This window comes from Lynx canadensis, chromosome A2, assembly GCF_007474595.2.
Source record: "Lynx canadensis isolate LIC74 chromosome A2, mLynCan4.pri.v2, whole genome shotgun sequence".
NCBI classification, from domain to species: Eukaryota; Metazoa; Chordata; class Mammalia; order Carnivora; family Felidae; genus Lynx; species Lynx canadensis.
In genome coordinates, this window is record NC_044304.2 from 11813111 (window position 1) to 11830278 (window position 17168).

At 49.0% G+C, this 17168-nt stretch overlaps 1 protein-coding gene across 3 annotated transcripts; it reads right to left on the reverse strand.

The window, feature by feature from the left end:
* Positions 1-773: 773 nt before the first annotated feature.
* Positions 774-14956, reverse strand: CLEC4O (C-type lectin domain family 4 member O). 3 transcript variants are annotated; one of them, XR_004343010.1, is made up of 8 exons: positions 14204-14956; positions 13763-13870; positions 13202-13255; positions 13016-13105; positions 10081-10232; positions 9107-9210; positions 2237-2397; positions 774-982 (listed from the first exon to the last, which is right to left on the reverse strand). XR_004343010.1 is itself a non-coding variant. In XM_030303266.1 (7 exons), exons 1-7 carry the CDS (start codon positions 14283-14285, stop codon positions 2364-2366), a joined length of 624 nt encoding a protein of 207 aa, XP_030159126.1. In that variant the 5' UTR covers positions 14286-14956; the 3' UTR covers positions 1638-2363. The 3 variants fall into 3 exon arrangements, 2 of the variants coding, with proteins under 2 accessions (XP_030159126.1, XP_030159119.1); XM_030303266.1 differs by lacking the exon at positions 774-982 and having other exon boundaries at positions 1638-2397; XM_030303259.1 differs by lacking the exons at positions 774-982; positions 2237-2397 and adding an exon at positions 6493-7699.
* Between the last annotated feature and the right edge of the window lie 2212 nt (positions 14957-17168).

Below are 17168 nucleotides of genomic sequence, written 5' to 3' on the forward strand. Positions count from 1 at the left end.
AGCCATATCGGGGACCACTACCCAGGATTTCATCTCGAGATCCTTATCTATTTACATCTGTAAAGACCCTATTTCCAAACAAAGTCACAATTCTGAGGTTCCAAGCAGACCTGCATTTCTTCTTCTTTTTTTTCAATACTGTTGTTGGGTTTTTCCTGTTTTTTTTTTTTTTAAAGTTGATTTCTTTATTTTGAGACAGAGAGAGAGAGAGAGTGCGCATGTAAACAGGGGAGGGGCAGAGAGAGAGGGAGAAATAGAGAACCCCAAGCAGGCCCCATGCTGTCAGCGCAGAGCCCGACTTTATCTCATGACCGGGAGACATGACCTCAGTGGATATCAAGAGTCAGACGCTTAACCGACTGAGCCACCCAGGTACCAAGAACACACATTTCTGAGTGACACTATTTAAACCCACTACAGCATCCCCCCTGCTTCTGTTCTCTGCTTTGGCTCTGACCTCTGCACCTGCTTCCCACACAACACCAGAGGGATCCTGCTAAACAAACCAGATTCCATCCTTCCCCTTGTTTAGAACCATCCATGGCTCCCTAGTCCCAGATGCCTCCCTGCAGCCAAAAGTCTGCTCCTTGCTAGTCCCTCCAGTTTCCTCTCAGCCCCCTCTCTCTCTTCCAACACCCACTTTGCATCTCTAAGCTAAAATGAGATGGGAGCATTTTCAATTTCTTGAATGTACCAGACTCTCACCCCAGGTCCCACCACATCCCTCATGCCTCCCTCCCATCTGCCTCAACTAACTGGTCTCAGATCACCTGCCACCTCCTCCAGGAAGCCTTTCGTGATTACCCCACTCCTGGCTGGGTCTGGTGCCTCTCTGACTCCTCACTTCCCCGGAGATCCCCTATCATACAGTGTTGTCCTTACCTGGTTATGGGTCGCTGTCTCCCATGACACTGTGACATCATGAGGGCAGGGACAGTGCCTCACTGGTTCCATGTTGTGTTCCCAACATCAAAAATGAGTCCTGCACATAGTAAATGTTCAATAAAAATGCATTAAAGAAAACAGTGAAGGAAGCATGCAGTGAGTGCTGTGAGACCCCACAGTGCAGGCGGCAAAGGAGGGACGTGCCACCTGAGCTGAACTCTGAAGGATGAAAAGTCTCCCGCACACGGTGCCAGGGACGGAACGGCAGGCAGAGGAACCAGCAGAGCCAAGGCATGGAGAAGTGTCCAGAACGAGCTCAGAGGAGGCTGGGGAGTCAGACTGGAGCCAAAATGTGAAGGGACTTGGAGGCACCGCAGGACCACCCCTCTAGGGCCCAGGAGGAGAGAGTGGGCTGGAAGGAGGTGCCAGCCTGGACTGAGGTCCAGCCAACACTCTCCTCTAAGCTCTATCCCACTGGGACAGCAGAAGAGCCAGAATGTGGGGGGAATCTGGGGGATTTTCTGGCACAACTCAAATCGGGAAAGGCATCAGAGAAACACACGGTCAACCAAGAAATGAGCTCAGGACGAAGGAGAAATCTCTTTTATTGCTGCTTCTGGATGGCCAGAGAGGTCAGGATACCAGGCTAACATCGCACACGGGAGTCAATACCAAGCCCCAGGAGGAGTGACCAAGGTCTCAGTTCAGCTGCAGCTTGCAGCCCTGCCTGGAGAGGGCGCTGTGGCCTCTCTGGGCCTCACCTGCTCTTCTGTGAAATGGGGCTGAATGAGGATAAGAGACACCATGTGTGCAGAGCTTGGCACCCAGTAGGTGCTTGGTCGACATGAGCCCCTCTCCCCGCTCAGCGCCCATTTCAAATGTTTTCTTGAACGATGGGCACCCTGCTTTCGTTTGTCTCACAGGTATTTCCTGCGCACCTGCTGTGTGCCCGGCAGTGAGTGTGTGGCCACTGGAGATAAACGGCCAATAACCAAAGTCGCTTTGAGCCACAGCCTTGCAGCTCTGCTCAGCCGTTCTCCAGGACAGGCCCGTGCATTTCTGGGTCTCGCCACCGGGTCTGACCAGGGGTGACCGACGAGCACTGTTCAAGTGGCTCTGTCGCCCAGACGACCATCAGCCCTTGCTGGCGCCAGAGCCTTTGCTCACAGCTGCAGACGGAGAGGTGGCTCAGACCCAGCCTGTCCCCAAGAGTAGCGCCCTGCACCTGCTTCCCTCCACCGCACCGCGCCCCTGTGTCTTCCACCTGAGCCCAGACACAAGTACAGGACGGCGCCCTCTAGTGTTGGTGGTGAGTTCACCGTCAGTGGCTTTCCTTCCTGGCTCTTTGTACCTCGATGGCTCTCGGGGAGGTCGGGGGGCTGTGGCGTCCTGGGAGTCGGTTGTATCTTCATGGCATTTATCTCCCAGATTTGAATGACCTCAGCGCTCGCTTGTCTCCCCCTCCTGTCCAGTTGCTCTTAGAGGTGGAGCTCGGGTCCAGTCACTTTCCATCTGTAGCACAAACCAGGGACACCGTGAGTGTTTATAGGACAAAACTCCCACTGCGGATTGCCCAGTTAAGTCAAGCTGAAGAAGTCTTCAAATCCTTGGTCATCGTCTTGCTTAAGAAGTCCCCCCTCATCCCCTCACGGTGCATGGGGGGAGGAAGCCTCATGCTTGATCTGCTCTTTGATAACTGGGTAAAGTCGGAACAGGGCACACCAGCTGCTTAGTTTGATAAGCATGTCCGGCCTCGGTACCCAAAGACTGTGCACGAGGTAACTCTTATCTCCAGCTCAGAGAAAGTCCAGCCCCAGCCAGCATGTGTCCAACAGCTGCGTATGCAATGCCTGAGCCCTTCGCCAGGGAGCCCACCGTGACTGACATACCTGCTCCTGTGAACATTACAGTAGAAGGGCGAGGGTGGATGATGGATAACTGAATGTAGACGAGAGGGTGAGGAGTTTGAGGGAAGGAAGGAGGTTGGCTGTAGGAGCCCAAATACCAATCCACAGAGAGTAGGGAGGGTACAGGTGGGCATAGGGGGGCGGGTTCATGGATAAAGTGACATTTCAGCTGCGACATTTGTTCCAGGGGCAGAGTGAGAGGAAAGGGTACACCAGGCCGAAGGAGCAGCATGTCCAAAGGACCTGAGGCAAAAAGATGATTGTCCATCCAAGGAACAGGGTAAGGCCGACATGACAGAGTCTTGGGCAGCAAGAGGGGTGAGTGGCTCAAAATGGCCTAAAATGGCAGGTGGGGATCAGATTGCAGAGTGCGTTACCCCATAACCCCAACAGGCATTAGACGACACACAGTTTACAAGAGGGAGAGTGGCTGTGATGTCAGTGAATTTCAGATAAATTGGGGAATAGCCATTCACACCTCAGGGGGACCTTGCAGCACACGGACTTCCCATAGGGTTGTAGTGAGAGGCTAGTTTGTTCTCTCAGCCAGTTTTATTGAACACCTATTAGGTGCCCGGCTGGGGGGACACAATGCTAAGCAAGTTCATATTGGTCCTGCCCTCTCAGGGCTGCCAGTGTAGTGGGGAAGGAGGGGCGGTGTTGGCCAGGTAATACCCATAACTGCAGGGAGCCTGCTGCAGAAGTAGAATTGTCAGCCGCCCTCGGAGCTCTGGACACCCCCACCCGCGTAGTCAGCAGCGCGGAGCGATCACAGCAGCCACGCTCGGCAGCAGGTGCTTTGCACGCTTGGGTTCTGCTGCCCGGAGCCCCAGTGTGCATGTTGTAGCATTCGGCTGTTTGCAGCTCTGGGAATCCTGTGGCTTGGGGGAAGAGAATGTCACCTCAGTTGCCACTTCTGTCTCTTGATGTTAACCAAATGGCCAGGTTTGGGCCTGAGTCAAAGTCGGAAAACTATCTGGGGACCAGTTCTCCAGAGGGGGGTGAGTCCCTGGCCCTGTCTCCACCTTGGCCCTGGGCTGTGCATCAGATCTCATCTGCCTGCAGGTCTGTGGCTGATCCCCAGGGAACTCTTTAATTTCCACAAATGAAGTGGAGGGTGGGGAATTGTGAGCCAACTTTTAATGAGTCCCCAGCTGTCACTTGAAGTCCTGTGACTCTTTCAGTAATGAGCCCCATCTTGGCTTCCAGGGATTGGTATGCCAGGGGGTTTGGCAGGCTGTGCAGGGAAGGGGGCCTAGCGTGTTCTTTAATGCCATCGACCGACTCCTGATGAGCCTAACTCTGTTCACCTCTCTGCGTCCTCCAGGAAGTGTGCCCAGGGGCCTTGGCTGATGAGCTCTAAACGCATGGGATGAGGCTGGGGGTGGTGGGTTGAGACAATGCTTCTAATCGCCTGCTACCCCAAGACATGGCTTCCAGCGAATTCCTGGGGCTTGTCGTTTACTTCTTTCAACAAAGACTAGCTGGCCACTAGTGGGAACTGTTCAGTTCTCTTCAGGTTCTTAAACACAGATTAATAGGCAAGGACAGATCTTGTGTGTGATAACTTTGGTAGCCCTTGTGCCTCAGGGCACTGACTCACATCAGACAGACTCAGGTGGAAATCCTGGGAATGACCTCACCTCTCCGATTCTCTGTCTGAAGACGGGGAAGCTAATAGTAATAGCATCTGCCTAATGTATAAACTGTCTGGCACTTAGCACATGTTATTATTTTGTCACTCAGGGGAGCCCTGTAGGACTGTGGCCAGAAGGAACGGAGCCAGCTCACTGTTTGCCTACCTTACCCCATGCCTTTGGAACTTATCCATCCATTCATTCACCAAACGTTATTGAGAGATTTCTGCGTTCCAGGCTCTAGAAATTCAAACACAGAGCAAGAAAGATGCGGTTCCTTCTGGTGCTTACCTTCTCAGGGGGAGAAACTAGTTTATGCAAATATGAGTTAAAGAGTCCACACGAGCAAAATGCTACTTTCTTGGGTTGGCTGTAGCATCGGAGTCAACAAATAAACGGATGTTCTCTCAGAGTCAGGGTGGGCTGCGATGAAATTATTTTCCTGGATTTGGATCCTTCCCCAGTGAGGATCAGGTCCCACTGTTGCTTGTTCAGACCTCCAGTCGCGAGCACTCTATGGGGGCACATACACATGTTGTGTGTGTCCCCACAGGGTCCGTTTTGTTCAGCCATACGGCAAGGTTAACGTAATTGTAAAGCAGGCTCAGGGTTCCAAACTCAGTGACATTTTACTACGTGTTTAACTTGGCTTCACTCACGTCACACAAAGCAAAGCACAAGACAAAGTCACACAACTAACAAGGCACCGCAAGGGGTAAGAAGTTAACAAAGCAAATGCGAGGTCAGTCCGTGAGCGCACAGCTGGAATGAGGCTTCAGTCTGGTCTGGGTCAGCTCCCTGCACATGTTATGTTATTATGTTCAAGTGCTGGAGGATGATCTCTGAACATCGGGCAGACCTTTTGTGGGCAGTCGCCTTTTCAATGTGGTTAGATGTGAAAGGGGCAGCGTCTGGAGAGTCTGACAGTTTGCTGCAAAGATACTCCCCCCCCCCTTTTTTTTTAAGAAATACCTAGAGTATTTCTTTTTTTTTTTTTATGTTTATTTCTGAGACAGAGAGAGACAGAGCATGAGCAGGGAAGGGGCAGAGAGAGAGAGGGAGACACAGAATCCGAAGCAGGCTCCAGGCTCTGAGCTTCAGCACAGAGCCCGATGCAGGGCCCGAACTCACAGACTGCGAGATCATGACCTGAGCCGAAGTCGGACGCTTAACTGACTGAGCCACCCAGACGCCCCGGATACTCCCTTTTGAAAAAGAGCTGAATCAGTCTTGGGCCTCAGCAGACCTCTTTTGGCTCTGCAGGTTACCAGTTCTGGATGCCATCAGCTTGTGCTGATTTCGGTGTATGTCTTTGGCTGTGTGTGTCCCTGCTTGACATAAGTTACTGCTTGACATGAGTGACTCCGTCTTGCTCTCTACCCCTGTTCTATCAGCTCCCCCTCTGCCATAAACTACAAAGCCCCATCAAGGCAACCTGGTGACAGGTGTGTCCACCCTGGTTCTTAATCACTGTCTCTGGCATATTATAGGTACTTGTGAGTTTTTACTGAATGAATCAGTTGCAAAATGCATCCAGAGAGAGCACATGATTTGGTCCCCTTCGCCAAATCATTGTGAGATATCTGGTCAACCTGGCGACTGCATTTTTCTAATAGCTGAACTTCAGCTACACTTTCTGAAGAACAAGAGGCCACTCCTAGTTTCTGACCACTCACCTCCATGGTCCTGGAAGAGAATCACATTTTATTTTTCTCTTCTCTGCAACAGGGATACAGGCATGTATCTCATCCCCATACAGTTTCAGATTCTGATGAAAGAGATGGCAGGGACCAGACCAAATTGCTATTTTGGCCAATTCAAAATGAAACTTGTTGGAGAACAATTGTTCTGACAGATCTTAACTTTCTTGTGCCATGACTATCTAGCCATGAGTGACACACGTATAAGGAAGAGAGCCTGGGCCAGGTGCAGGGAATGGCCATGCCTAATCCTAATGCCTGATGCCTGCACTTTCTCACAGATCTTGGTCTCAAGAATCCAGGCTTACAAATGTGGAGGAAACTGACCTAGGTTTTGGAATTAACAGAAATGGCAAGACACAGTTAAGGGATTGAAGGATTTTTTTTAATGGGTTAAGAATCCACTGCATTGTACAACGTAAATCATAATCACAACGTTAATAAAGGTCTCTGATAGGAAAGCAAGAGTCAGGCTCTTGAGTAGCCCATGCAGATGGTACCAGTTGATTTGGGCCCAGTGAAGGATGAGGAAATGTCCCACAGGAAGCCAGGGGCAGGGAGCATTCCAGGCAAAGAAAACTACAAGAGCAAACACATGGAGGTGTGAAGGGCGTGAAGAAAGGGAAGTGGCCAGATGGTGAAGGGGCTTTGGAGATGTCTTAGAACAATCTCACTGGGAACCAGAGAGGAGACTGGCCTGGAGGGAGATGCTGAAGAGGAAGATGGAGAGGCTGGCTGAGGTAATGGTAATGTTGAATGAATGTGAGGGACCCAATCACCCCGTATCCACAAGCTTTAGGCTTTTTGTGTTAAAAGAAAGCCCTAGATCTTGGGGTTTTATGAAATGGAACTTTGTCCCCTGTATCAGTCAGCATAAGTTCAGTATGCTGCGGTAACAACTGGTGACCTCAAAATCTTAGTGGCCAATAACCACAAAAAAATTCACTTCTTGGTCATGCTTATGGGTCAGCAGAAGCTCTGCCTGAAGGGGGTCTTCTTCACTGCAGGACCATATTTGAAGGAGCTGTCCTTTCTAGGAAGAGGTGGTCTTCTGACAAGGGCAAAATGAAGATGGAAGAACCACACAAGGCTCTTAAGATTCCTGCTTAACGTGGCACATGTCAATTCCCATCACATTTCATTGGCTCAAGCAAGATCGTGGCCAAGCCTGGATTTAATGGAAGTTAAGAATTATCATTCTCCTGCAGGGATGGGCCCAGGACTGCTTCTGGAACATTCCACTCAGCAGAAATCGGGAAAGGAAATAAAGGGTGAGCAAGCCCAATGCCAAGAAAAGGACACTAGGCTTTGGAGAAATGTCCTCTATTGTTGCCTCTGTGAACTCAGACCCCAGAGAAGGCAGGGATAGGGCTTGAGGCTGTATATCAAGGGTTCTGCGTCAGTCCCAGGAAGTGCAGTATAAGGGCTTGGTTAGCAGTTCTGTCGCCTCTCACAAATGAAAGCAAATCTCCCTGATTCACAAGAGAAGTTGCTCCAGTATCCATGGTTGTGTATCATCATGCAGGCGGGGGCAGTTCCATTATCATGTAGCTTCTTGGACTCCCAGTTACTGTCAAGAGATGCCCACAAATTCCTGAGTAGATGGGCCAGTGCCTGAGCCCCCTACCCTGCTCTCTATGAGTGAGGATCTGGCCCTAAGGTTCTTGAGGCCCCAAATGGGAATCATTTATTGAGCCCATCTTACAGTAGTCATCTGGTCAACCCCTTCCCATTTTTTTTTTCCAAGTGGAGAGACTGAGCTCAAATGGGAGTAGCAACAGGAAACAGTCTTCAGGGGAGCTGGGAGTCTCCAAGTTCTGGGGCCACTTTCTCTGACTCCCTCATCGCGCTGACCCTCTCCCCTTCTCTGAGGTCCATTCACCTTGAAGCCAGATTCACCCTGTCCAACTTCTAGCTCTGCCACCTGTCATCTATGTGACCAGGGCAACAGTCTTAATATCCGAGCCTCTGTTTTCCTCTTTTGCAAAATGGGAGCACATTCTGAGGATGTGATTACCAGTGCATGTAAGGTATATGGTAGGTGCTCAGGTGGCAGATGAGTTTGCCAAGGTGATTAATTATACCCTGGGCCTGGACCCATCCAGAGCAGTTTGCCAGACAGGGAAGGATGATGCTGGCAGATGGAAATGTCCAAAAGCAAAGAGTGTGAGAAGGCAGGTAACTGCCAGGAAGGTATAGTGGGTTCGGTGTTGTCCCCATTGAAAAGATATGCCCACATCCTAACCCCAGATATCTGTGAGTGCGACCTTACTTGGGAAAGGAGTCTTTGCAGATTAACTTAAGTGAAGGATGCTGAGAGGGGATCATCCTGGATTGACTGAGTGAGCCTCAATCCAACTATAAGTGTCCTTATCAGGGACGGAAGAGAGAAGACACAGGGGAGAGGAGAAGGGTATGTGACCACAGAGGCAGAGATTGGAGCGATGGGCCCATGAGCCAAGGAACAACTGGAGCCACCAGAAGCTGGAAGAGGCAGGAAAAGATCCTCCCCTACAGGCATTGGAGGGAGTGTAGTCCTGCTGACATATTGTTTTGGGACTCTGGCCTCCATAACTGTGAGAGAATAAGTTTCTGTTGTTTTCACCTCCCAGTTTGTGGCTCTTTGCTACAGCGACTACAGGAAACTCATACAGTTGGCAAAGGCTACATTATTATACTCCTGAATAGGCACATCCAAGGCTCTGAGAAGTCCTGCAACACAGGACCAGTTTGGCATTGAATCTACCGTTTCTCAAGCATTTTAAATGGGAACACCATTCCCAAGTAATAAAATAACGATAGCTGCTATGATAGAAAGGGCTTGTGTTTTGGGAGTTGCTTCAGGTAAATAGTGAATGAATGACAGGGGAACATCCGGAGTGGTCATAAAATCGCTCTTTAAAAGCCCTGCCAGTCTCTTAGGGGAAGACTGTCTTGGGTGGTTAGAGACATCTGCATCACAGACAGGGAGACTCACGTGTAGGTGGGGGTTGAGCCATCCATCCACCTGAGGTTTCCTTTCTGGCCCCCTTTGAAGAGGCCTACCCAGGATGTCACCTGCTCAGTTGATGTCAGGAAGTCCTAGATGGGAGAAGGCACAGTGCGAGGTAAAATTCCATCAGAGCTGAAAGGACAGAGGTTGGAGTGTCCAGGGACCCGAGGAGGGCTAAGGTGTAGAAGGGATTTGGGGTGGGCAAGCAGACAGAGGCAGCCACGCACAGCACTTTCTATCCTGATGCGAACTCCAGACCTACTATGTGCATATCGTATGGCCTCATTTAATCCACCCCTTGGTTTCTTCATCTGTATAATGGAAAGAACAGAATCTCCACTTCATAGCATATTCTCAAGATCAAAAGAATAGACTGTGTGAGGTATGTGCACCTAGAAAGAAGCAGTGGACAAATATTGGTTGTGACTGTTTTTTAAGGTCAATGCATATCAGAGCAAGGTTTGATCTTAGGCTGTAGGAATATCTCTGGCTGGAAACCCAGCTCAAAAGACACTCTTGATGCGTTTCTTCGGGCCAAGCCTTGTTTCTGGACCAGGAGAGCCGGATATTATTTAGATCCAGCCCCACACTTACAACCCTGATGCAGTGTGAAGTTCTGTGGTGAAGGTCTCTGATGATGTCATGAGAGAATATGGAGAAGGGATGTTTGTATTGGGGTTTTGACAGGTGAGTAGGAGTTCTCCACACAGATAGCAAGAGTAAGGGAACTGCAAACCGAGGGACCTACATGAATCAGAGCTTGGAGGCAGGACCTCAGTGCACAGGGTCCATTCCCCACATGTCACAGCAGTGAGCTTGGGTTGAAGCAAGATGAAGCAGGTCTTGAAGACCACACTAGGAGTATTGTGCTAGACCCCAAAGGGGACAGAAATATGAACCCCCAAATTCTTTTATAATCCCTCTCCCAACCTGCTAAGATTCTACCTTCCGTTTCCCACCTGTTCTGCTCGGCTGTTGATGATAACCAGGTGAGCTTGCTTCTGGGCACAAGAGTCATTAGCCTGGGTCCAGGTGAGGTTGTCCAGGGAGAAAAAGTAGCAGGAGCCCTGAAAGACCTTCCAGTCCAGGGGGCAAGGCTCACATGAGGATTCTGTGAGAATGGAGCCATTAGCCAAACTGGCATATCCAGTTTCCCACCCGGTGAAGGGGTGTGTCCCCCATCACCCCCTGGTCACATTCCCAATGGTCTCCACTTGAACACACCCAACAGTTGGAAGCTCACTACCTGGTAAGATGGCACCCCCCCACTATTGAACCTCATCAGATGGAAATAGGAAAATGCTATAGATAGCCTATGAGATGGGGAAAAGGGACTCAAGGAACAGTGTGAATAATATCCTACTTTAGTGTAAAATAGAGGCACACAGGTTTTGACATTCCTCATTTGCTTAAAGAAACTCTAGAGCAGTGGTCTTCAGCCAGAAGTGATTCTTTCCCCAGGGGACAATGGCCAACACCTGGAGACCTTTTTTGGTTGTCATAACTGACAGCAGGTTATCCCATCAGGTGGGTCAAGGCCAGGGATGCTACATTACACAGGACAGTTTCCCCCCCCCTGGAAGAATGATTCCGCCCCAAACATCAATGGTGCACAGTTGAAGAAACTGTGCTCTGAAGAAAAACATATATAACTATACAATATAATTACAGTGGTTCCTGGGGGTTAGGTGGGAACTCGGCAGTGAGGGCTCAGGAGTGATACAGAGAATTCTCACTGCATCCATCTATATCCAGTTAGTGAATGCACACACACACACACACACACACACACAGTGGATCTTTGTTATTTGCAGGCTCCATATTTGCAAATTCACCTACTTGTTAACATTGATTCGTAACCCCCAAATCAATACTTGTGAGGTTTTCCTTGTCACTCACAGACCTGCACAGAGCGGCAAAAAGCTGGAGTCAGACAGAATAAGGCAAGTTCTGCCTTGCTGTTTCTTTTCTCATACCATAAGCAAGTGCGCCTTTGGTGGGCCATTTCGTGTCACGCGCTTCATGTTTTTATGCCTTCTGTAGGCGATTTTGCTGTTTACAAAGGCCCTCAAGAGTCGTGCTAAAGCACTGTCAGTGTTCCTACATGCGCAAGAAGGCTGCAACGTGCCTTACAGAGAAAATGCATGCGCATTAGGTAAGCTTCCTTCAGGCATGAGTTATAGTGCTGTTGGCTATGAGTTCAATGTTAGTGAAACAATATCTATTAAATATATGTAAACAGGTGAGCCTAGGGGCACCTGGGTGGCTCAGTTGGTTGAGCGTCCGACTTCGGCTCAGGTCACAATCTCGCGGTCTGTGAGTTCAAGCCCCGCATCAGGCTCTGTGCTGACAGCTCAGAGCCTGGAGCCTGTTTCGGATTCTGTGTCTCCCTCTCTCTCTACCCCTCCCCCGTTCATGCTCTGTCTCTCTCTGTCTCAAAAATAAATAAACGTTGGGGCGCCTGGGTGGCGCAGTCGGTTAAGCGTCCAACTTCAGCCAGGTCACGATCCCGCGGTCCGGGAGTTCGAGCCCCGCGTCGGGCTCTGGGCTGATGGCTCAGAGCCTGGAGCCTCTTTCCGATTCTGTGTCTCCCTCTCTCTCTGCCCCTCCCCCGTTCATGCTCTGTCTCTCTCTCTGTCCCAAAAATAAATAAACGTTGAAAAAAAATTTTTTTAAAATAAATAAATAAATAAACGTTAAAAATAAATAAATAAATAAATAAATAAATAAATAAACAAACAGGTGAGCCTGGTGGCTCGGTCGGTTAAGCATCCGTCTCTTGATTTTGACTCAGGCCATGATCTCATAGTTCTTGGGATCGAGCCACAGGTCAGACTCAGTGTTAAAAGCACAGAGCCTGCTTGGGATTCTCTCTCTTCCTCTCTCTCTTTCTCAAAATAAATAAACTTTAGGGGCGCCTGGGTGGCTCAGTCGGTTAAGTGTCTGACTTCGGCTCAGGTCATGATCTCATAGTTGGAGCCCCCTGTCAGGCTCTGTGCTGGCAGCTCGGAGCCTGGAGCCTGCTTCAGATTCTGTGTCTCCCTCTCTCTCTCTCTCTCTCTCTCTCTGCCCCTCACCCACTCGCTCTCTGTCTCTCTGTCCCTCTCAAAAATAAATAAACATTAAAAAATATTTTAATAAAAAAATAAAAATAAACTTTACATTTATACAGAAACACACAAAAACAAGGTTATGTATTGACCAGTTGACAAAATGTTATGACCAGGGGGTCAAGTAAAACTAATGCTGTTATTTCCGCAATGATTCAGTATTCGCCAATCCATCATTTGCAGGGACCACATAAAACATAGCTACTTGAATAATAAGAACTAAATGTAGGTATACCGCATCTCATCCACTCACACAAAAGTTATATAAAAAGTATGTAGCACCAAGAACACTCCCTCCAGCAGCATTCGATCCAGTAGTGTTGTTTGCTTGGGGCCCAGAAATCTACACTGTAGCAAGTTCTCCAGGTACTTCTAACGTGTCGTGTGGCTAAGGACTGACCACATTTTGTAACACACTAGTGTGGTTTTTGAGAGTGGAGGCTTCCGATCCTGACAGTCTGTCTTAAAGAAGATAGTGTTAATTTCCCCCCCCCCAACTTTACAGCTGAGGAAACTGAAGCTCAGAGTGGTTTAAATGGGCTGCCCAAGGTCATGCACAACCACGAGCCTAGACCAGATCTGGCTGTCTCAAAAGTCTTGTTTTCCTGGGAGCCCTCCACTCTAAGTATGATCTGATCATGTCACTTGAACTTTCTGAAAAGATCTGAGGAGCCATTGGCATCGGGGTGCCCCTCTGAGAGCCACTTGCCAGAAGCCCCACCACTGTTACAGGTGCTGTATCGGGGCACCCCTCCCTCTTCACCTCCCCTCCCCCACTCCTTACCATTGCCTGCCAGTACAGCCTTCATTTGCCGGAACATTTCACCCCGAATGAAGTCCAGGTCGTGCCTGGCATGCCCCAGTCCCTGCATCACTGAGAGGCCCAAAAAGAAAGGGCTGGTCAAGGTCTTGGCAGAGAGAGGAGATGTGGTGGAGAGGCAGGAGGCCGACCGTGTTGAACCCCACTCACCTTTTTCATTCAGTTGAATGACTTCCTTCTGCACCTGCTGTGTCCTCTTCAAGACTGGGGAGAGGCGCAAGTAGGTGTTCTGGACCCCAGAACCTTCCTGGGGTCTCTCCATGTTCCCCAAACCCCAAGGGGCCAAGACTTTCTCCCGTTCCCAGAGCAAGGCATTCTGGGGCTCTGGAATGCCCCACCCATTTTTCAGATGAGGAAACTGAGGCCCAGAGAGGTAAAGGTCCTTGTCTAAAGCATCCAGCTAGTAAGCGGCAAGACAGGACCTTTGTTCAGGTGTATACTTTTTAGCAGGGAGGCTGGAGTTCGAGTCCAGTTGGGGGATGAGCTTTGGGAAGACACTCACCAACAACTCAGACTGACTTGGGCCCATGCAGGCCCCCCAGCCTGTTAGACTGGTGAGGGAGTGAGCTCCATTCTGTTGCCATTATGATCCCACTAGGGACACAGACCGGCCACCCCTGCACCAGCCCTGCAGACCTGCCTTTGCAGGTTAGGAGCCAAGGTGCTTGCTTCCCTGTGGTCACCCTGTCCCCATTGACCCAGATGCCTTACCTTTGGGCAGAACCACACAGAGGATAATGAGCATGAGAAGCAGGATCAGGGACACAGCCAGGCAGAGATATCTCCAGGTCTTATCCTTGGACGTCTGTCCCCATCGACCTGGGGGAAACCAGGTAAGCCTCCCTCTCCCCAAGGATATACACTCTCTCACCCCCTGAGATGCCTCAAACAGTCTTCAGGAAACTGCCGTATCCCCCGGGGTATTCTGGGTTCACTACCTACCAGACGGGAGGACTTAGAAAGGGCTGGAAAAAGAAGGCCATCTCTCTAGTATAAGAAGTCACGGCGGTGACGGCGGATGGGCTGAAAAGGGCCTCAGGAAGACTCAAACCTGATATTCCCTTCCTCCAACCTGTGAGGGAATCAGGGCAACCCAGCACCCAGCTCTTCCTGACATGGAAAAGGGCCCCTGGTCCCAGCTCCCTGACTCACCAGTGTTCGCCGGCTGCGGGGGGAGTTTGGCTCTCAATGCGGTAATCTCATTGGGGTTTGGGAAGTTCCTGGCTTCAGCCATGGCTACAATTCACTCAGTTCTGAGATGCCCCTGCCCTGTAGGCTGTCGGGTGACTCTACCCAGCCCTTAGAAGGAAACCCCCTCGTCCCCAACCCTCCCACATTTGTCTTCCTTCCTGGCTCAGTGTGGGGCCCCAAGATCTCTAGATGGCCTGTGATCAAGTAATCTGATGGGGGAAGGGACCCGGACACCTGGGGCAGAGGCAGTGGGCACCGAGCTTCCCCTGCAAACTTGATCTCCGCCCAAGGTGGTTAAGACACAAAACAACCCAGAACTGGATCCAAATCCCTATACTCATACCGTCACCCCTCTCTGCTTCTAACAGCTTCGTGTAAACAGTCATCCCAGGTTTGCACAGTAAGTGGTGGACATTCGGCCTTAGGAAATCACTTGTGTGACTCTTTTCTTGGCTACTGAGGCGGGTGTCACTTCCCAGCACCATTCATTCATTCATGCATTCCTTCATGTATTCCTCTAGTTAGCTAGCTGCTTAACTATTTATTATTTTAAAGTTGTAAAATGTTGAATATAATGCAATGACAAAGGGAGAAGGAGTTGGTATTTACTGACTGCCCTGTTTGTCAAATACGATGAAATGCCCTTTCTTTTTTTTTTTTTAGTTTATTTATTTTTGAGAGAGAGAGAGAGAGACAGAGCATGAGCCAGGGAGGGTCAGAGAGAGAGGGAGACACAGAATCTGAAGCAGGCTTCAAGCTCTGAGCTGTCAGCACAGAGCCCAATGTGGTCCTCGAACTCATGAACCACGAGATCATGACCTGAGCCAAAGTCAGATGCCCAACCGACTGAGCCACCCAGATGCCCCAAAATGCCCTTTCTTTATACATTCTATCCCATTTCATTTTCACAAAAAACTGTCCAAGATAGCGACTGTTCAACACAGGATAGATGAAAAGCTTGGCGTGGTGAAAACTCAAGGCTAATAAAAAGCACAGCTGGGATGTAAATCAGTCCTTTCTGACACCAAGCAGTTTTCCCCATCATTCTCTGCTGTGTTACCAACATCAGCATTATGCACTTGAAAGAAAGGAAAGAAAAGTTGCCTAGCCATCTATTATGAGTTGAATGGTAACCCTCTACCCACCCCCCAAAATTTATGTGTTAGAGCCCTAACCTCCGAGACCTCAGAATGGGACTTTATTTGGAAATAGGGTCATTGCAGATGTAATCAGTTAAGAGGAAATCATATGAAGGGTAGTAGGGTGGGCCCCCTCATCCAACTTGGCAGGTGTCCTTATAAAACACAGGAACTAGTCCACAAGGAGAATACCATGTGAGGATAAAGGCAGAGGTCAAGGTGATGCTTCTACAAGGCAAGGAACACTGCAGATGGCCAGCATGCTACAAAAGCCAGGAGAGATGCTAGCAACAGATCCTTCCCTTACACCCCCGCCCCCCCCAGAAAGAACCAACCTGCTGATGCCTTGATCTGGAACTTTTATCCTCCCAAACTGTGAGACAATAAGCTTCTGTTGTTTGAGCCCCTCGGCGTGCTGTACTTTGTTACAAAAGCCCCAGGAAACTAACATACCACCTATTTTGCATATTGCATTGTAATCTTTAGCCACATGCATGCGTATTTCACACAATTATGACCATAGTGGTATATGTCAGAGAGTTTCCTCATGCTTCTAGGCAATCCTGATAACTTTTTAAATAGGAAAAAGTGCTCACATTTATTGGTAATCGGGAAAAACACAAGCCAAATGACAAGGGAATATTATTACATGCATATCAGATTGGGGCAAATCTTTAAGTCCGTCAGGAAGTGTTGCTGGAGATACGGAGCGACTGGAACATTCCTACACTGCTGGCGTGAGTGTAAATTGGTGCAGTAATTCAGGGCGCCTGGGTGGCTCAGTCGGTTGAGTGTCCAATTTCAGCTTAGGTCATGATCTCACAGTTCGTGAGTTCAAGCCCCGCGTGGGGCTCTGTGCTGACAGCTTGGAGCCTGGAGCCTGCTTCAGATTCTTTGTCTCCCTCTCTCTGCCCCTTCCCCGCTCATGCTCTGTCTCTCTCTCTGTCTCTCAAAGATGAATAAACATTTAAAAAATTCTTTTAAAAATGGTGCAGTAATTCTAGAAAACAGTTGAGCACAGACGTCAAAGCTGAGAACACACATATCCTTGGAGTTGCACTTGTAGGTGTATATCCAACACAGCTGTGTGCTTATTTGCACGGGGAGGTGTGTTCAAGAATGCTCATCACAATATTTTGTAATGGCAAAAATTGAGAATAATCAAATAGAATAGAAGAATAAGTTGCAGTATATCCATATGATGGAAAACCAGAAAACATAAATCAATGAAGATGAGCCAACAAGAGCTGTATACAGCAGCTTGGATGAGTCTTTCATATTTTATTCTGATGGAAAAAAAAAAAACCCACACAAGATTACATAAATTATCTCTTCAGAAACTAAAGCAATTATTCAAAAACAATTTGTGCAACCCACTCTCAAATGGAAGAGCAATGAAGAGTATATGTGAGGTAGGTAGATGATAGATGATAGATAAATAGATGGATAGATAGATAGATAGACACATGGACGGATAGATAGATAAACGGATAGATAGATAGCTCTGTAAAGTAAATATATCACAGAGTTGATAAGTGGTGAAGCTAGACGAAGGGCACACAGGTTCGTTGGGCTATTCCTACAACCTTTCTGTAGATCTAAATGTTTTCAATTTGATGGGGCGCCTGGGTGGCTCAGTTGGTTAAGCGTCTGACTTCAGCTCAGGTCATGATCTCATGGTTTGTGGGTACGAGCCCCGTGTTGAGCTCTATGCTGACAGCTCAGAGCCTGGACCCTGCTTTAAGTTCTGAGTCTCCCTCTCTCTCTGTCCCTCCTCTGCTCGCACT